This window comes from Bubalus kerabau, chromosome 1, assembly GCF_029407905.1.
Source record: "Bubalus kerabau isolate K-KA32 ecotype Philippines breed swamp buffalo chromosome 1, PCC_UOA_SB_1v2, whole genome shotgun sequence".
Lineage (NCBI taxonomy): Eukaryota > Metazoa > Chordata > Mammalia > Artiodactyla > Bovidae > Bubalus > Bubalus kerabau.
Window position 1 is genome coordinate 276,893,186 of NC_073624.1, and position 22,220 is coordinate 276,915,405.

Consider the following 22,220-nt stretch of genomic DNA (forward strand, 5'->3'; position numbering starts at 1 on the left):
AATATTATATGCAAAAAAACGGCTGCCTACAGTATTGTCAGCAGTGAGAAAAATCAGAAATAAATACAGTTTCCCTTCAAAGAGGGAAATGTAAATGATTAAGTAAATTGTGGTAAACATGCACTCAGAGGCACATTTGGCAGCAAGCTAGTGACGAATATGATCCTTCTGAAGAGTCCAGAGAAATATGCAGGCAAAATCTGGTGAAATTATAAGCACTACAGTAATTAAAAAGCATCCATTACTAACAGTAAAGAGTTAGGGTGCAAACATTTAAAATTCTGAAATTCTCAGAGTAAATTTTAAACTTCTCACATAAACTATCTCCTCTCTGAACTACCCACTGTCTGTCCATGTGTAAAAAATTTTACATTAAATCTGGTTCTTTCTTTGAGGGGTTAGCAACCTGCACTGTATCTAGGGGACGTGGACACCTGCCCTAGATTTTACTGCACTATATTTTAACATTTCCTAATAGTTCATTTTAAATTCTATCTGCTGAGTTAGTCTTATTTACTAACAGCAAAAAATAAGCTATTTGAAATAAGAGAAATCTTAAAGTTTCTATTTTATTTTCTCTATTCATTCACTCTTTCGCACATTCATTCAGAGGACAAATGAACAGCCCATCTGGAGCAACACTGAATTCCCAGTGTCAACCACAGTGTCAGAGATTCAGAGAGCACGTAGAGATTTACTGGAAGAGAGGAAGAAAGACAGAAATGGAGGGGTTATGGGAAAGGAAGGGAAAGGAGGTGGTCTATACACAGCAAATGAAAATAAGTGAAACAAAAGGAAGAGGATGTGGGTAAGAAAAGAGTAAAGAAATGCTTAAGTTTCGGAGTCAAACATGTCAGCTTGAATTCTTTCTGACTGAAAATCCTGAATATATTTACATTTTTATGTTCCCTTTTCCTTATCAGTTAAAATGTGACTCAAATGAGTTGGCATCTGTAGAAGGTTTAGTGGAAATCCAACACGTGGTAGGTACTCAGGACATACTTGCTGTCTTATGAATGCTTCAATATACAGTGAAGAATACGTATTTCTAAATCACTGTTAATGTTCTAATACCGTAAAGTAGTGTTACTGCCAGGAAAGTCAGGCTGAACACTGGCCGCCCTTATTAGCCGTTCTGAAGATATACAACCATCATTTAGAGAAGCCCAAAGATCTAACTTCATTTTTTCCAAAAACGGCAAAAAACAATAAATAGCAATTCTTAAGTCCAATGCCAAGCAATTCTAGTATTTGTTCCATGACCATAATAGTCCACTGAGGGAAATTATATGGAAGAAAGAAAAAAACTCTTGTATTTCATCTGAGAATCAGAGTTGGAAGCAAATATATGAACAAATATGTGATAATAAATATAGAAAATATATCAGCAGAGTCAAAGAGTGAATCTCTTTTGATTGTTTTGAGAAATCATTTTATGATGAAAATAACTCCCTCTTAAATTTGTCTAAATTTTTATTTTATGTTTAATACATCAGGTTTTCTTAAACCGGGGCGTACTTCTATGTCCACCCATAAATTTAAAACTAACAGATAGATGCAATTTCAGAAAATGACCAATAAAAAAAAAATACAACTAATTTTTCCCTCAAACCACATAGCTGAACCAGAGCCACTCTTTCTAAGATAATAGCAGAGCTCTCTTTCCAAGGAGGGCCTGGCACAGTGCAGTGAAGAAAAGCAAAGCACAACTGTGTCCACAGAGGCCCCGCAGGAGGTGAACACTGCGGCAAGAGTGAACACTGGCAGTCCCCACCAAGGCGCAGACTCTAACAGCGTCCACGCGTGTAAATCGTGCGCTGCGCTGACGGGTCCACCAACTCCCAACCCCGACCCCAGCAGCGTCTGGGCTCCTGAGGTCACCCACAGGCTGGCAGCTTCTTCTGCAGAAGTCCTCGGGCTCCTTACCTTCCACTTCTGCTCTACCTTAAGCCTCCGCTGCACTTCCTTTTCTTTCTTTCTTATTGACAGGAAAAGCTGTCATGGATTTAGAAATGTGTTTTATGAATTCACACTTTAATAATAACAGCATTATATAACTATATTTTTGTTACCATATGTTTAGATAGAAAGCACTGGTGCTCTCTCTTGTGGTCCAAAATAACACTTTGTGATCAGTAATTTACAAACTTAAAAAGATTGGCAACCACCTAATATATTCCATATATTTAGTGCCAGCTTCAGAATTTCATTAGAAAAGGGGTTTGGGAGTATCAATCATGTCACGCGAGTGTATGTTCCTCGGCTCTTTGTCTCGTCACAACAAAGACCTGGAGTGACGGACATTAAAGCCCCCTCGGCGCGTCACAGCTCTCGGGTCTTGGATAGACCGTGTTAGAGCTCTCAGGTCTCGAATGGACCATGTTATAGCTCTTAGACAAATCAGTGTTACAGCTCAGTGTTACAGCTCTATTTTATTCAGAAGACAGCAGGAAAATCCATCTTCGAGGAGTGAGGGCAGGTTGATCCAAAGACACAAGGAGAAGAGCACCCCAGCGCGAGGGGGAAAGAGAGAGAGCTAGCTTTGGCTCCTCTTTTTATATGTTTATCTCTCCCTGGGCCTGCCCTATGTAAACTGGGCCAGCCAGGAGTGTTGTTTGTTTTACCTGAGGTCCTCACTCTGGTCCTCGGACCTCCTTTTGTTCTATTTTCGTGGGCTTTTCCCTTCCTTGTCTTTTAGCCACCGCCATTTTGGACTCCTTTTCCCTATTCTACCCACCTAACAATCAGATGGGAGGAGTGTGTCACCTAACTGGGGTTTTTATACAAATGAGCTGTAGTTTTTGCACCCTATCTGTTCATTTAGCATTGGTATGGACAGAGAAAGCTGGTGGTGGTTCTGAGGAGAGCCAAAGATCCACACAAACCACTCAATCCTTGACACAGCTCCTTTTTATGTTTGGGAGGATGGCCTCAATGCGGAGTAGAAACAAAGGTGGGAGTTCAGAGAATACTTACTGACAGTGCTCTATTTTTGTGCCTGGTAATTTTACCCTGACATTCAAGAGGGTGAGAATTACACAACATCTGTATCTTAGTGAGAAAAAGGACTTGGCCAACTTCACGCATCCCTGAGATTCAAACCGTGTTTGCAAGAGACTCAGTCCTCTGCTAATGCCTGAAGCACTCCTCAGCAGTGGACAAATCTAGATGTTTCTCCTCTCCAATCTCCTTCACAATTCTTTACACTGTTAAAAATTTCTTTTCCACTAAACAGCAAGGAACTTAGGCTACATGTGAAATTTTGAGGAAGCCAGAGACAGGAAGTAGGTAAGAAGGTCTTTATTTCAAAAGGTTAACATTTGCATTTGGCATTTCCTTTTCTCTCAATTTTGGATTTGGGATTTGGGGGTTCAGGGGTAGAAAAATAAGATGGTTATTTCCTCTTTAATCAATCATTCTAATCTCTATAATAAGTTGAACATCTCTGATCTATCAGAAAAAGAAATATTTCAGGAGGCAGAAGGATGGAGGCAAAAAAGTTCTAAAATATTCACCTCTTCTCTCAAACCATCCAGCTGTCAGCGCCTCCAACACAGTTAGTACTTCACAGGCACAACAAAGATAGGGGGTATTTCAATCATCAGTGAGCAAGGACAGCTGCTATTTCCAAACAAGGGAGAAAAAAGTAAGACTACTTCTGAAGAAAACATTTTGTTTTCATCTCTAAATGTATACATGTATACACTGTATACATATGTATACATCTCTAAATGTATGTATGTGTGCTGTGTATCAGTAAAAGAAAAATACTGTTCATATTGTTAAGCTCAGTTAAACCTCTTAGATTTGGAAATGGAAAGACCCTCCTTTATTAATGAGCTCAACTCTAGAATTAATTCAAATTACTACTGGCTAACGTCTCTTGCCTGGAGAAACCCATGGACAGAGCAGCCTGGCAGGCTACAGTGCACAGGGCTGTGAAGAGTCCGACACGACCGAGGCCACTTGGCACAGCACAATGTCTCCTGAATCACTCATTTCCTCTAAGTTTCATTCATTCTCACAAAAAGGTAAATGGGCTTTTAAGCTTGCTAAATGTAAAAAAGCAAAAGTATTCATGTATCAGATCCAAAACCACTAAGCTGCAGTGATAGCAAGTTTCAGTAACATGTTTCTTGGTATGCTGTAATCAAGTTTAAACAATGGTATTTCTGGTCCTAAAGTGGGTTGTGGATATAAGAACTAGTTTTTCTTGCCCAGACAAGCAATATGGAATGAACAATTACAGTCAAAGAAATAGCTGCAAGAACTGCAACAGCCAACCTACAGAAACACACACAATGCAGTATTTAATAGCACTTCGCTCACAGCAAATATCTAAGTATATACACACATACACACGCTAATATATAAAACTAACCCCTCAGAAAAAATGTTTATAATGATACTAAATTTGCACTGTTAGTAGAGCCCAACTGGTGAAAATTTACAGGACTTGGTAATCCTACAAGTTTCTGTGAGTAGCTATTAGAAATGTGGTTCAAACTCAGAGGGAGTTTGAAACTTCTCATGCTTTTACATTAGTCTGAAAAAAGTTATTTTGATCACTTCAGTTTTTCTTAATACAGCACAAAAAGAAAATATAATGAATCCAGGATTTTGAAATCAGGTTTTAAGTTACTATTTTAAAGTTATAACTTTAAGTTAGATAGACAGACAGACAGACATAAAGAAAGAAAAGGTCACATTTACTTTAAATTCCAAGAAACTAATTTTGTGGATCAGATAACATGACCACTCTTTTAAATAAAAAATAATAAAAATTAAAAACTAGTCATCAGAAATTCTGTATCGTAAAAAGTTGCCACCAACTGAAATTCTCTGTGAACAAAATACATCTCTCATGATGAAAATCATAATGCTAAATCATGAAATATGGAAAAATCTTGAAACATCATGTTTAAAGAAGGATGATGCTACTCAGTGTAACTTCTTACAAGTGCAGCTTATGCCCCTCGGTCCGCTGACGCTGGCTGTGTGTGTACCGCATGCTGAGCCGAGGTGGCCTCCTGCGGCAGGAGGCTGTGGCGACCAGCGCCACCTTGCTGCATTACATGGCAAAGCCCCCGCCCTGCACTTTGTCTCCATTCAGGGACACGTGGCTCCTCATTTCCTCACCCACCTTCATAACACCGGGACCACCACCCACGGCTTCTGTGTGTTTCAAAACGGGCATGACCACCTGCTGGCAATCATGCATGAGAGAAAAGTGGCATGCCTCCTCTGAAAAAAGCTGCTCCAGATGTAACTACACACCGACCAGAGTCTTTAATTACCCCAGGGCTTATCACTGCCCAACAGTTATCCGTTTCAGAAAACACACTATACTTGTGAACTAGCTGTCTGCGGTGAAAGTCAAGAAATCAGTTTGATAATCAAAATTTCTGGACAGGTATCTTATTAGTGCCCCTGTCTTCCTGATAATAAACAGTCTAACATGACCACTTAAACGTTTATTTCAAAAAGTATCTGTTGAATACTGTGAAACTTCAAATGACAGGAGAGGAGTATTGAGTTAACTTAGGTTCAGTGAAAACTGGATGAGTTGCCAGGAAATCACACTGCATATGGCTAGAACTATTGATAATTTGGGCATAACACTTCTAAGATAAAAACTCACAGCTATTAAAGCTATTCATCATGGTTTACTACTTGAATTTTAAGTTACTTTCTCTTATTTTTCTAGGACCTTTGTGCCTATTTTTTTGTTTTCAGGACTAGGGTGTTTATAATGCAAAGATAACTTAAAGATCCAAAATCAAAAGAGCAACAAGACTGTTGGCAAGATACTGTATTGTTAAGGAACTTGTCCAAAGTTATTTTAAAAAAATAACAACAATAAGACTCTAGCTAATTGGGGGAAAGAGTCTCATGAGCAACAGTGAGAACATGTCCGCAACCAGACTGCAAACACCAAGATTACTGACATTTATAGAAAACCTTAACTTCTTTCCCATTGTCTCTGTCTGCTGGCATGTCTGGCAAATTTTTCATTGGCTTTACTCTAAATATGTATTATCCATAGAACTTAAGCACACAGAGTAAAAGAGAAAATTTTAGAACTCCCAATTTTTTTGTCTTGCAGTAATTTTGGTAAAAGATTTTGTGTGGGCTTTTGGATCGTATGCAATTTTATGCTTTCCGCCTATCTCATTGCTTAGAATAACTGGGCTTGACATCAAACAGAAAGTAAAACACCTCTTTTTGAATTGCAAAGGTAAACTGCATCGGGTGAGGGGGCAGAGAGAAATTATAGCTCGTCACAAATAAAGTTTAAGCCTTCGTCTCTCTCACTCACAGCCTTTACCCTGAGGAAATAATGAATCATGCATGCGTTTATTATTTCATTCGTGCCTTTATTATTTACTTGCTGCTTACTGTCTCATTTGTACCAGGACACTGGAAACACAAAGACCACTCCCTGCATTCACAGAACTCAAAAATGTGTGGGAAAGCCACGAAATTCTGTGATAGGTGCTTTATGGATAAGGCATGGGAAAAAGCCTGCTTGAACTGGCAGGCAAAAAGGACTCAGGTTGTCCAGCTAAAAGCGGGAAAAGACCTTCGGGGCAAATTTTATAGAGAGCGCCCCATATGAGCTAGACTCTGAGGTGAGAAGTGCCTCAGATTTACTAATTCACTGGGAATGAGCATTTCTCTCTTTTCAAGGGACATCATTCATCAAAGGAAAGGCTTCTATTCTTAAATGACCAATTTAGAAATCTTTAATACCTGGAACAAGTGATCTGACTGAGATACCGACGCTTCCAGGCATAAAATAGGCACTAGAAGAATTAAAATCACATCATACTTTGTGTGTGTGTGTGTGTGTGTGTGTGTGTGGTGGAGAAAGTGTGAGGGGAGGAGCATGTAGAGTGAATGTTTCGTGTTTAAGTAACTGAGGATACTCCGAAGCAGAAAACACTAGATAAGAAACAAATTATGAAAAAAAAAAAGAAAGAAACAAATTATGTCCATTTAGCACCTGAGATATAACACTTGCTAAATCTAGAATTCATAAAAAGACTGGCTCTATACTGTCATCTACAAATTTGAATGTATGGAATCTGACACCTGTCTGATACCATCCTAGGTTCGCAGCACCTCCAGATTCATTTTTAATCAACATTTTTTGAGTTTGCACCACTAGGCTGCTGAGTTCCACTGGAAGAGGTACAACCATGTGGACTGGTGCCACTACAAATTTATGGTTTCCAAGCTCGCAAAACCACTCAGCAATTCTGCATTCTGCTGGTCAGCTCCTTCTACCCCTTCCCCAGGGCCCTCCCTCACAGCCTCAGGCTTTCATCTCAGAACTAGTTAGGCTTCAAAGAACAATTAGGGGCCATGAAGCTAACGCTTCACAAACCCTGAGAAAGTTTAATCAGCACCCCCCTCTACTCAGAGCTAGAGGATTTCTCCCCTTCTCAAGGTTACTTCCTCCTGACCCTCCCTCATGCCTAACCATGTCCCCTGAATTCCTCTTAGACCCCTGCTCCAGGAACTTTCTCCTCCACTCACCTCTGTCTCTCATCTCCTTTGACTCAGAGTCTCAACAAGTTCAAACCTCACCCACCTTAAAAAAAAATTGACAAAACTCCTCAGTCTACTGTACTCTGGGTTTTCCCCCCAACCACATTGGTAAAACAGCTTTCCCTAAAGCCAGCATGATCCTCACAAATGCTAAATCCACAGGTCTCTCCTCAGACCTCAACTTCCCAACCATCTCTAAGGCACATGACACCTCCTTCTAGAAAGTTTCCCTGCGTTTGGCTTCAAGTAACAACCACTTGGCCTATTTTTCTGACTCTTCCCTTTCCTTCTCTCTGGGGTTTCATCGCTCTCTGCCCATGCTTTATCCCTGGTGTTCGCTGAGGGGACCTTACACCCCAGCAATCCTAGGAGAGCATATTCACACCCACAGCTGTAGCAGCTGCCAAACGGTACGGACATCTTCCAAAACGTGGCTCGGATTTCTCGCCCAAGTTCTCCCCTCTAGATTCAATGGCAAAGTATATATAAACTCAAAGAGATCCCAGAAAACTCGAGATTACTTACCTTATCCAGTGAAAGGCACTGTCCAATGAAGTCCACAAGAAGCCTAAGCCATCCCTTTTTCCACATCAAACCAGACGGCAAGACTCACCGATGACATCTCCTGTTCCGTAAACGTATCTCCCATAATACTTTCTCCCCGTTCCTGCCTTCAGTCTAGGCATCATCTCCTACCTGGACCACATAAACTGTCTTCCTTTCACGATCTTCCTGAACCCTGACCTTGAACTTTTCCTATTTGCCCTAACGTGGAAATGTGATGACATCATCTCTCAAGTCAGTTTTCTTCAGAGCGGGCCCTGTCTACCTCTCCTGTCTCTTCTTCCAGATTTCACGCTCTAGTAACAATGAACTATCTCTGTTCCTCCAGACGTGGTACTACCTCCTATGCTCTACCTTGGTCTCCTCAGAGTAGCTTATTTATCTGGCAGAATGCTAAAGCACTCGAGCAGGTTCCACTCAGCCTCCAGGTGACAGATCCCTTGTGAGTTAATCCTCAGGACGTCTCCCGGACCCACTCCCCTGAACACACACAGCCCTGGCATTTTCTCACATTCCTTTTCCTTTTGTCATAATGACCACTATGACTATAGTTCTGTCCACACCACCTTCTGATTTGTTGAACGTCTGCTTGTCAGTTATTCTTGTGAACAGGGCCCGCCAGGTTTCCTTAGCTTTGTCACTCCAGAGTCTCAGGTCACGCTCCAGCCACTGTAGAAGCCAATCAATATTTTCTCAGGGAAAAGAGGGGGACTGGTCTGTTCCTCTTTCCAATCACTCTTCTCCTTCTACACAACTAGATGAGATCTATTACTAAAAGCAGACTGCACAGGTTGAGCCTCTAATTAATCTAAAGCAATGAGAAACCCCTGAGGGAATTTCCAAACACCTCGAGACGACATCCGAGCCACCACATGACCGGCTTCAACCGCCCTACCTCCGCCACAATCACCCTCAAATCAGACCTCCCTGCAGTATCGGACTATTCCTCGGTTTACACCTCCTGGCCTGTACACATAGGTACTACACTCCTCCAGGGGCTGTATGGGAAAATTCCCCTCATCCTGCACGTCATTATGCCTGGATGAAAAAAAGTCCGTGTGTAGGCCTCACACCACCACAAAACATTTCTGACCTTACCATTCATCCCAGGCTGAGTGGATTCACCTGCCATCTTTAACACAGCTTTCTATTTTCCATTTATCTTACACTAATTATGTGTTTCAAAGTTTGCTTCATCCTATGAGAATGGCAGCTACTTCAGAGAAGGAACAGTTACATTTACTTTCAAATCTCGTGACACATAAAAGCCTATGTTTCAAGCGCTAGCAGGATAAGTAAAAAGACGAGCCAAGCATGTACAAATACAAAAACACAAACATTCTAGCTTGCTTTGGTTGGCATTAATTTGTCTACACTTAAAATACTCTCTCCCTCTATTCTTATCACTTTTGCACTGGCACTTTAGAAACTATAGGAAGCTACACTCTAATTATAATTATTTAGAATTCAATGTTTTGCTTCCCCTGTAACCTTTTTTGCAAACAGTAATTTTCAAAGACTATTTTGGAAATTTTTTTCCACTCCTTCCAGCAAAAGGAGATTCTTAAAAGGTGTTTAATGAGCTAAATCTGCACAGACCCAAAATGATAACAGTAAATGGTGAATCAGTTGGGCTTGAATTTCCATACTTTCCTTAAATCAACTCAAAGCAACAGCACGCTGGCATTAATAAGAGCACCTCTGTCCAAAAATGCTGTCTGTTTATAAATATATATGTTTGTTAACAGATTTTTCCCTGAAGCCGACATAAGTAATATTAATAAATAATACTAATCACTGCATCTAGAAACTAGCTGTAAACAAAGAACACAATAAGGAAGAAAATGTTGATGAGCAAATCAGAGAGGATTTTTTTAAACTGTAAAAAGTACTTACATGACGGATTTCAATGCTTAAGGAAGAAATGTATCACATTACAGATACATGCAGAATTATTCAACTATTAAAAACATTCTTCAATAAAATAAAATGAACACAGATTACTAATGTGTTTTACCAGAAGAACAGAATTCACATATAATTGAAAAAGTATGTATGATAAAGTGTTAGTTGCTCAGTCATGTCTGATTCTTTGCGACTGCATGGACCATAGCCTGTGAGGCTCCTCTGTCTGTCCATGGGACTTCCCAGGCAAGAATACTGGAGTGGGTTGCCATGCCTTCTCCAAGGGATCTTCCCGACCCAGGGATTGAACCCAGGTCTCCTACATTTCGGGCAGTCTTCACGGTCTGAGCCACAGGGAAGCAAACACGCTATTCGTGTATTCATTCGCTGCCGCAGCATCTCAAAGAAAAGTGCCACCGCAGGCACTGCTTCATGCACAGACTGCTTACAACAGACATTCACTCACAATGCAACACTCAGCTTTCTCACTACATCGTGCTCTCTCCAGCCTCTGCTTCTACCAACATCTGCGTCTAAAATACCTCCATCCTTGCTTATGTATGTGAAGATCTGATTATATTTTGACGCCCAGACAGCTCTAACAAGGTCACATCCAATGAGCCTCCATTGGGCTTCTTAACTGCAGTGAACTGTGTGTCATACCTGTACCCTTTCATTTTTTATGAAAACAACAAAAAAAAAGTAAGACTCCTTTCTTAGATGGACACTCCCACCTGTGGGTGCTTCTGAAATTTATCTCCATGTGAATGTGGGAGAAAACTCCATTTTGGCAGGAAAAGTACAGCTCATATTCTTAAAATCTTTAACTTCTGTTCCAGGAAGCTGGTAAAGAGACCTTGATTTTTCTTAAAAAAACTTAAGCTAGTGGACAAAAACTTAAGACTGAAAAATTATAGACAGATGTTATAAAATCTCTTCATCTGTCGCTTTCAGAAAATATATTAACAACGACAGTCTCTAAGATGAGCAAGGATGTGTGAGAGCCCTGGAAACCTTTCAGGTTCTGTAATACTTTGATATAACTGACACACTTAGATAAAATTAAAAGGCATCAAAAAATAAAGTTTTTTTTTAATTTGAACCATTTCTCAAACAAAGGAGGAAACTCTACCTCATTAGATTAATGTAATCTACTATACCTGATTATACTCTAATGCCCTCAAAAGTTAATGCATGTGACTCTTTAAAGGTGTTTAATAAGCTAATCCTATATGAACTCAAAATGATATAATAAATGTGAAATCATTTTGGCTCAAATTTATGTTCTCTCATGCATATATATATATATATATATACACACACACACACACACATATATATTAGAATTATTTCTAACATAAAAAGGCCCTTATTCAATCATTTGTTAAATGGAGAAAGCAATTTCCCACAGCTAAAACTATTTTAAAATCTGATATAAGAATAAAATTATATTAAAATGCAATAATACATGAATTTAGCCACTTGCCAAGGATAGATATGGACTTTTGCAGATTTCTCTTTTAAAGATGTACCAAGCATTCCAACATTTCTAATCATTTGATAGTCAACTGCTATAGGCAAAAAACTGTACCCAGCAATTCTCTACTGCCAATATATTTTAAACTATTTCATAAACATTGCTCATACAGTATGTCTAATAGATTTTGCATACTTTTTCTTATCAAAACTTTTTAAACATATATAACCTACTGAAATTCTCAAACTAAATTAAATCATAATAGGAATGAAACTGACAAAATCTTTCAGTTGGCCTGTTTTACCTGGAAAAACTGGTAAAATGGAATTCATGGCTCTGAATCTCCATATATATTGAAAATAAACATGCTAAATATTTAAGTAATTTAGTTAAACTCTCAGACAATAATTTTAAGTAGTTTCCATATTTTAAAATGCAAATGTGATAGAAAACCACAGTAACATTTTAAACGCATTGTTTTAGAAATATGCACTCTTCCTCTAAACCCACCAGAACCAAGAAATTAATGGTATTAAATAAACCAAACAGTACATTAAATTATCAGTTTCATGAAAGCTTTTTTTAATAGAAAAACTGACCCAATTATTTTTATACTTTGATCAATTCTAATTTATAGCACTTGCCAAACAAAGATAAACTGAGAAACATGATTTATGATTTTAAAATATGCATGAAGTTTACTTGACAATTCATTTTCTAATACTGTTATTGTATGACATGAAAGTCGTTCAGTCGTGTCTGACTCTTTGTGACCATGGAATTCTCCAGGTCAAACACTGTAGTGGGCAACCTTTTCCTTCTCCAGGGGATCTTCCCAAGCCAGGGATCGAACCCAGGTCTCCCACATTGAAGGCAGATTCTTTACCAGCTGAGCCACAAGGGAAACACAAGAATACTGGAGTGAGTAGCCTATCCCTTCTCCAGGAGATCTTCCTGACCCAGGATCAAAAGCAGGTCTCCCACATTGCAGGTAGATTCTATACCAGCCGAGCCACCAGGAAAGCCCTGTTATCGTGTATTAAGATGTATTTGTACAATAAATACATCAATAACAAAACAACCAACTCAATAAAAGCAAATGAGTAGGGATCACCGGGCAACAGACAGACTTCTGTTTTTGTAAGGACACTGGCATCTCAGATCCCCTGTGTCAGAACTGTCAGAAGGAGACAGAACTTTGAAATTCCATATAAGCCAACTTCAGGCAGGTCAAAACAAGTTTCATTTTAACTCCTCACCAAACCAGCTTACTTAAAATTTTCCCTAAATAAACACCTACTGGATGCTGCTGAAAATGACGCTCCAATATTTTGGCCACCCACAGAGCCAATTCATTGGGAAAGACCCTGATGCTGGGAAAGATTGAGAGCAAGAGGAGAAGGGGGCAACAGAGGATGAGATGGCTGGATGGCATCACTGACTCAATGGACATGAGTCTGAGAAAACTCAGAGAGATGGTAAAGGACAGGAGAGCCTGGCATGGGGCAGTTCATGAAGACACAAAGAGTTGGACACAACTGAGCGACTGAACTACAACTCCATTAAGCTCATCAGTTTCCTTCATTCTCCCACTTACTTCATTTACTAACACAATCTTACAATGTTTAGTCAAGGATATGAACGAGGTTAGGCAATGGCACCCCACTCCAGTACTCTTGCCTGGAAAATCCCATGGATGGAGGAGCCTGGTGGGCTGCAGTCCATGGGGTCGCTAAGAGTAGGACACGACTGAGCGACTTCACTTTCACTTTTCACTTTCATGCATTGGAGAAGGAAATGGCAACCCACTCCAGTGTTCTTGCCTGGAGAATCCCAGGGATGGGGGAGCCTGGTGGGCTGCCATCTACGGGATCGCACAGAGTTGGACACGACTGAAGCGACTTAGCATATGTCAAGTGACAATCAGATAAAAAGAATTACTTTAAAAAACAGAGAAGTCAGTTTTAAAGAGTTATTTAATGAAGAACTTCCGGTGTCTGTTAGTTTCAAAAGAGCATTTTTAAAGGACAGAGAAAAAACTCTTATAGAATATAACACTGTATATTTGTTGCCTTAAAATTTTTTCTTACAATTTGAAGACAATTACTATCAACACTGAGAGAGAAATGCAAAGATAGCAGTAGTAAGAATAAGCTATTAAACCTCTTATCACCAAAGCAACCAGAATCTTAGAATCTGAATTAAACTGTCACCTCTTTGGCACAAAAAGAGGGATTTACAAATTCCATTTAAATGTGGATTATTTTAATTTACACCCTTTAAGATAACTTTTTTCTAGTAGTCATGTATGGATGCAAGAGTTGAACTATAAAGAAAGCTGAGCACCAAAGAATTGATGCTTTTGAACTGTGGTGTTGGAGAACACTCTTGACAGTCCCTTGGACTACAAGGAGATCAAAACAGTCCATCCCAAAGGAAATCAGTCCTGAATATTCATTGGAAGGACTGATGCTGAAGCTGAAACTCCAATACTTTGGCCACCTGATGCAAAGAACTAACTCATTAGAAAAATACCCTGATGCTGGGAAAGATTGAAGGCAGGAGGAGAAGGGGATGACAGAGGATGAGATGGTTAGATGGCATCACCAACTTGAATGACATGAGTTTCAGTAAGCTCCCGGAGTTGGTGATAGACAGGGAAGCCTGGTGTGCTGAAGTCCACGGGGTCACAAAGAGTCGGGCACAACTGAGCAACTGAACTGAAGATAACTCTGGAGTTACTTTCTGTTTCTTTATCATTGTAGTAGGACTTAGTAACAGGAGTTCCCTCTTCCAGCACAGCTCCTGGTAGGCCATGCCTCATCCTCCAGTCCAAGTGGCTAGGACAATGCACCTCACTGCCTTAGACAAGGAAATCTCAGGAAAACCAAAATCAAACCCTTCTTTAAGTTTCATAAACCCAGGCTTTTGAGTTGTAATAACATGGTTTTTAAGCTTCAAAAGGCATAAAGGTTGAAGTTAAATGGTTCACAACATCAATCAAATATCTAGAAAACTACTGAAGAATCAGTCATTCCTCCTACCTCCAAGACTAGCATTTCCCCCACAATAAGATGAAGCATGAAATAGGAGTAGAAAAAATATATGCTAAGGCAACAACCTTAAAATTGAAGTTTTAAGAACTTGGAAGAAAACCTATGACAAACCTAGATGGTGTATTAAAAAGCAGAGACACTGCTTTGCCAACAAAGGTCCATATAGTCAAAGCTGCAGTTTTTCCAGTAGTCATGCAAGGATGTGAGACCTGGACCATAAAGAAGGCTGAGCGCTGAAGAACTGATGCTTTTGAACTGTGGTGTTAGAGAAGACTCTTGAGGATCCCTTGGACTGCAAGGAGATCCAACCAGTCCATCCTAAAGGAAATCAATCCTGAATATTCATTGGAAGGACTGAGACTGAGGCAAATTCCAATACTTTGGCCACCTGATACAAAGAGCTGACTCACTAGAAAGACCCTGATGCTGGGAAAGATTGAAGGCGGGAGAAGAAGGGGACAAAAGAGGATGAGATGGTGGGATGGCATCACCGACTCAATGGACATGAGTTTGAGCAAACTCTGGGAAACAGTAGACAGGGAGCCCTGGCATGCTGCAGTCCATGGGGTTGCCAAGAGTCAGACACGACTGAGAGACTGAGCAACAACAGCAACAACAACAAAGCAACAGCATTCTTCCTTCTCACCTTCTACACCCTCTCTCCTCTCTATCAACTGAAAGTGCTGTTTTTAGAGAAAACTGACAAAAATATAATTTTGATAACCACTCTTCACAAAAAATTGAAAAAAAAAAAACACATATTCTTACTTTATGAAAGTAAACTGCAAACATTCATAATTCATCAAATTATATTTTTCCATTTATGCTTCCTGGAGCTATCTTCCTTACTGATATTCCTTTTTGGCATTATCAAACTATTTACATCTTTTAAAGGCTTATTTCTAGTTTTTTCATAGTGTACACATGCTTTAACCAATTTTATCAGTCTGCAATTATGGTGCTGTTAAAGTTTTTTCTTCTTTCTAAAATAATTTTCCTTAAAATCTATGATCCCAGTCTTTATTTTTCTTTCAAGTACCTTTCTGTTTTGTTCATTATGTACTTTCTTGAAATTTAATTGAAATTTAAAAGGAAATATTAAATTATCCAGCAACTCAAATTCAAATAAACATGCTTTCAATTTTATAATGGTTTCATTGATGCAATGATAGCAAATCAATGGCTATATTAATTGTGATATTTTTAATTTAAATGACTACTACTATATTTGACATACAGCCAAGTTTACCTCCAACTAGAGAACACTTTTCAAAGTAAGAGGTTTCTTTTAAACTCACAAATAAAGTAATTTGACCCAAATAACAGATAAATCAAAGGTAAAAGATACACATAAAACCTTGTAGTGAGCCTTGATACTACCTAAAATTATTAAAACATATCTTAGAAAATAAAAGCACTTGATTTACTTTCAAATTAAAAAGTGAACTAACACATATTTGTGAAATTGGGAAATATTTTAGATACAAAAATATAAATATCAATTCACATGATTATTTATGTAAGAAATAACAGTGTTCATTTTTCTATAAGACTGTGTAAATATTCTATTGGAGCAAGCCTCTGAGAGAACAGCAAATTAATTCACTTTCATGACTCAAATTCTTACAGTTGCATGGGTGCTCAGTCGCTACAGTTTTTCATATCCAACTCTTTGTCGGACCCAATGGACCACATCCCTCCAGGGTCCTCTATCCATGGGATTCTCTAGGCAAGAACACTGGAGTGGGCTGCCAGGCCCTCCTCCAGGTGATCTTACCCACCCAGGGATTGAACCCACATCTCTTGCATTGCAGATGGATTCTTTACCACTGAGCCACCAGAAAGCCCAAATTTTTACGCTAATAATTTCACACTTGTCTTAACTATATTCTTTACAATTTAAAGAAAATTGATATTGAGACCAAGAAATTCCAGATAGATGTGAGGAAATAATTCAGCACAGACAGATTATCTAGCACAGACAGATAAAGAGAAGCAAAATATGAAGAGAGGTTAGGCAATACTGAGTAGGAGATACGGCAGAGGAAACAACATTAAACATAATCAGAATTCTACACAGTAGATCAGAGAGGGGAATTTTTCAATCAGAAAATGGAAAACATTTTTGAACTAATGAAAGCCCCAATCTTCAGATCTAAAAAGTCTAATAATTATAAGCATAATATTAAAAAGAAATCCACAGCTTGATAAATCATCATGAAACCACACAATACTAAAGAAAACGAAGAGATGTCAAAATCTACCAGAAAGTAAAGACTGCTATCCACAAAGGAACAGTAATTAGACATAAAATCACTTCCTAACAATCACAAAGGATGCCAAAAGATGGTAAAATAAATCTTCACTGAGCTGGGAGAAAACAACTTGTAAATCAGAATTTCATACTCGGCCAAAGTATCTTTCAAAAGAACAAAGACAAAATAAAGACATATTCAAAAAAAAAAAACCTGGAAGAACCTCTCATTAAAGAAAATTCTAGATACCTTGGAAGAGGAAGAAAAATTATCCCAGATGGAGGAGAGAAATGTAAAATGAAATGATAAGAAAAAGTACTGGTAAACATATGGGTAAATCTAAATAAACATCAATTGTATAAAACAATAATTTCTGATGTGAAAAGGCAATGGTAAGTTTGACCAAAGAATACATATTCCTTAACTTTAATATTTTGTTAAGTAGTCATCTTAAAATAGAGTAACCGCTGAAACAACAAACAGAGCGTATACGTTCTAAAGAGATTAAAAAAGAAAAAAATGAATCATGAATTCAAAAGAAGGTGAAAATGAATATGGGGAGAAAGGTTAGGAGATTGAAATAGATAAAAATATAATAACTTGGTCTAAAAATCCAATCTATTAGAAACCGCACAGCTGTCATGCAGTAGTCACATATGGACATTCTGCACGTCCAGTGGTCACGTGTGGATGTGGGAGGTGGACGATAAAGAAAGCTCAGCGCCAAAGAACTGATACTTTTGAACTGTGGTGTTGGAGAAGATTCTCGAGAGTCCCTTGGACTGCAGGGAGATCAAACCAGTCAATCCTAAAGGAAATCAATTCTGAATATTCACTGGAAGGACTGATGCTGAAGCTGAAATTCCAATACTTTGACCACCTGATGTGAAGAACTGACTCATTTGAAAAGACACTGATGCTGGGAAAGATTGAAGGCGGGAAGAGAAGGGAATGACAGAATATGAGATGGTTGGATGACAATACCGATTCAAAGGACATGAGTTTGAGTACACTCCAGGAGTTGGTGATGGACACGGAGGCCTGGCGTGCTGTGGTTCATGGGGTCACAGAGAGCTGGACACCACTGGGTGACTGAACTAACTGACTGAAGCTCTGCAGCTACAATTAAACTATTTACAGTAAAAGAAAGTCAATGTCTGATGTATATTCAGACAAAAAATACCTGAAATCAAAAATATTAACAGAGAAAAAGAGGGTCATGATGGAGTAATAAAACTTTCTCAACAGAAGAATATAGAAATTCTAAACTTGTAAGAACCTAGTAAAAGAGCCTAAAGCAAACAGTTAAGCAGCAATAGATAAGAAAAAAAAGTGTCATCAATGACAAATGTTGTGACTGGCTACGTAGAAAACCCCAAAGAATTTACATATTAATAAGAGAAGATAATAAAGTTGTTGGATACAAAAATCAACATTAAAAGTTCATTTTATTTCTATATACTAGCAAGTCTCAGGAAATTTTTTAAAAAGTTTACAATAGCAATATCATATCTAAGACTGATAAAATATGTACTAGTTCTTGAGGAAGAAAATTATAAAATCTTACTGTAAGACCTTAAAAGGCCTAAATAAATGGAAAACCATGCTACCTAATCCAGAAAATGCAAATTAAAACTACAATGATAGTTCTTTTTAAATCTCACTAGTGATCTCTCAACTGTGTCTGACTCTTTGCGACCCCATGGACTGTAGCCCACCACACTTCTCTGTCCAGGGAATTTTACAGGCAAGAATACTGGAGTGGATAGCCATGCCCTTTTCCAAGGGATCTTCCCTACCCAGGGATCAAACCTGGGTCTCCTGCACTGCAGGCGTATTTTTTACCATCTGAGTGAGCAATAATTAAGAAGCTGTTCTCACAGGCGTTTGTGAGAATATGGAACAAAAGAACTCTGATTCACTTCTGTTTTGAGTGTAAATTTATTTGAACACTTTTGAAAACAGTTTGATATTCCACTGGGAAGTGGAACATGCACAATCCTACATACAATTCACCTGTCACACTCCCAGGGATATACTCTCAAGAAACTTTTGCACATGTGCTTAGGAGAATATTCATTTATTTCAGCAGCATTGCAGCAACATGGTAATAGCCCCAAACTGGAAACAATCCAAATATACTACAAAATAAAACAGATAAATTATGTTAGGCTCATTCAGTCAAATTCTGAACAGTAAACTCCATCTCCATCCAAAATGGATGGAGCTGAAAAAATAATTTTGAGTGAAAGAATCAAATCATAGGGGAATTTATCCAGTATGATTTCATCTATATAAAGAAATAAATACAGAGTGATCTAAGTTATTCATATAGGATTACATATATAGGCGATAAACCTATGATAAAATGTGCAAGACTAAGAATGTGCTGAGAGGACTCTGAAAACCTGAAGAGCCTCATGCAAAGGTGACAGATGTCAGGGAGGGGTTTCAGTGGGCAAACAGGTGAATCACTTAATCCTCTGCATTACTATACATAATTATGATAACTACCACCAAGCAGCAGATGGTGCTACAGATTCTGAAGAAAACACAGAATATGAAAATGGGCCACAATAGTATCATTACTATTATTATATATGTGCTGTTCTTAGTCGCTCAGTCGTGTCCGACTCTTTGAGACCCCCTGGTGCACCCCCTGGTGCACAGTAGCGCACCAGGCTCCTCCGTCCATGGGGATTCTCCAGGCAGGAATACGGCAGTGGGTTGCCATGCCCTCCTCCAGGGGATCCTCCCAACCCAGGGATCGAACCCAGGGCTCCCGCATTGCAGGCAGATTCTTTCCTGTCTCTGAGTGGGTGTGCAGGAGGCATACTGAAATAAAGAACTGCCGAGTTAGATGGTCCATGCTCAGAACCAACTGCGTCACCACCACGCCGAACCCATCAGTGCCTTGGAGTAAGTCACGTAACAATGTACACATCACACGCTTTAACGGAAAAGGAGGAGACTTGTATGAAATAGCCAAAAACAGTAAAACAACTGAATAATACGTATCATTATATGCAAACATTAAGAGATACTGTCATTTGAAAAATGACTTAGCTGAAGACAGTTTCTGACTGGCACGAGGTTCCTCATTACCCTGGTTTTCACCCATCTGGATTGCTTAAACACAAGCAGATCTTACATTTAAGCCTCCTCAGTTTCCACTCTGAAGCGCACTACGCATGCACAAAGCACTAAAGAGGGGGCTCTAGTCCTATTCACTGACTGCTCACGACACATGGCAAGGCTGGCAACTGCAATCGGGGGCTCATGGGGCAGTCCATGACAGTGGCTGCAGCCCACTCCATACAGGGACCCTGGCGTCACAGCCCACACTCGTCCTCCTTCCAGGAAGTCACACTCATCCCATCTCATTTCAAATCCAAGGTAATTTTCCATTAATTTATTATGAATAGAAAATAACAGCCTAACTTTAAGATATCACAGGTTCTCTATTTTCTTACATACCATATGGCTTGTGCTCAAAAAAGTAAGTCTTTTTCACCTTGATCGTTTTTCTCCAATGCATAAAAGAGAGAAAAATGCTGGCAGTAAACTCTTGGGCGATTCCCCCTAATCCTATCCCCTTAACTTTCAACCTTGTATATAGTTAAGGATCTGATGTTTGTTTTTAACTTGTAATTTTGAAAAATTTCAAGCATGCTGGAAAAAAGTAGAATGTATACCTATAAATCCCCTCACCTAGATTTATCACTTATTAACTTTTTACCACATTTGTGGTATTGCTCTCTCAATACAGTTTTTTCTTTGTAGAATCTCTTTAAAATTAAGTTGCAAACCTCATAACATTTTATCTATAAATACATCAAAGAACTGGGACATTCTCCTCTTAAATTATATATCATTATCACACCCAAGAAACTTTGATACAAGCATTTTTTTTCTTATACACACTATCTCCACTAGTCCCAATCATGTTCTTAACAGATGTTTTTCCAATTCAGGATTCAGTGAATCATGCTTTGCATTTAATTGTCATGCTCCTCTACCTGTTCCTTATGGCTCTGTCACACGGACACTTTTTAAGAAAGGATCCATACAAACTCTTACAGGATGTCCTGTAACTTGATGTGTCTAATTACTGTTTTGCGGTTAATTTCAGATTAAGGATTTTTGTAAAGAATACTACAGGAGATTCTATAATTTCCACAGGATCACATCTGAAGGCACATTATCTCTATTTTCCCCACTACTGGTGGTTCTGATTAATCACTTGATTAAGATAATGTCTGTTAGATTTCAATATTGTAAAGGTATCTTTTGCTCTTCACAATAATCTTTGATGTTATAAAATTATTTTTTCCCCTACAACTTTTCACACAGAAATTTTAGCATCACTGGTGAATATGACAACCTTGGTTTTTATGTGGCTCATCACTCCCTATGATTGCTGTATTAACCAAACTCTCCTCAGAAAGCTTATCTAAAGAACATACCAAAAGGCTTTTTCATGAAGCCTATAGTTTTCACTGGGCTTTAGTGGTGGCTCAATGGAAAGAATCTGCTTGCAATGCAGGAGAAACAGGTTTGATCCCTGGGCTGGGAAGATCCCCTGGAGAAGGAAACAGTAACATACTCCACTCCAGTACTCTCGCCTGGGAAATCCCATAGACAGAGGAAGACGGCGGGTTACAGTCCATGGGGCTGCGAAACAGTCGGACATGACTTAGCAACTAAATAAGAAAACAATAACAAAAATAGTTTTAACATAAATTTGCTGACGTTCTCAGTGTAAAGAGTCCCTTTTCCCCCTCTTTCTAAACCTTTTGAATTTTCTTTGAAAAAGGTTCAAATATAGTATTTTGCATAGTAGTCACCTCCTTGCTCATACTGGACAAAAACTGCCTTACTTTCTATAAAAAGAAAAAAAAGTCATCAAAATAAAAGTAGGACTAAATTTAGCCAATCAAGCCCAGTTGTCTCATTGGTTAATAAGGAAAATCTTCTTTGCTTCACAAAATTACAGGACAATCTGTCGATCAAACTCTTAGCTTGTCTCCTAAAAGATCTGTACTGGGTTGCCTGTCCTATCACCAGTGTTCTGTATTTGCTGTGGACCTTTATCAGCTCTAATGAAGCAAGCTACATAGGAAGGTGAGATAAGGTTTCTATCAAAATCTTAATTCCCAAATCAGAAGTCAAGAGGGCAATCCTACAAAGAGCAGAGCCATCTGAAGACACCTAAAAGAAACTCTCCTAAGACAGATAATTATAATAGGAGAACTTTTTGAAAAAGTAACTGTGACCTAGGCTCAAATGTCACCCATAAAAATCAAAATTGATCTTTCTGTTATGCAAAATGGAAAAGGAATTTAAATAAGGACATTTATGTTTCCACTTACATTTTTTCCTCTGTGAAAAACCTGGCAGACTTTTAAA

General features: G+C 38.7%; 1 protein-coding gene across 2 annotated transcripts in view; it reads right to left on the minus strand.

Moving 5' to 3' along the window:
• The window catches only part of FBXL17 (F-box and leucine rich repeat protein 17), a 520,630-nt gene that overhangs the window by 286,065 nt on the left and 212,345 nt on the right, over positions 1-22,220 (minus strand). Inside the window, exon 7 of one of the 2 annotated variants that reach the window (XM_055565819.1) lies at positions 18,513-18,952. The exons of the other annotated variant lie outside the window; for it this stretch is intronic. Coding sequence (XP_055421794.1) covers positions 18,892-18,952 — 61 coding nt within the window. The 3' untranslated portion in view covers positions 18,513-18,891. Of the gene's footprint in view, positions 1-18,512; positions 18,953-22,220 lie in introns of those variants that run through there. 2 annotated transcript variants of the gene reach the window in all.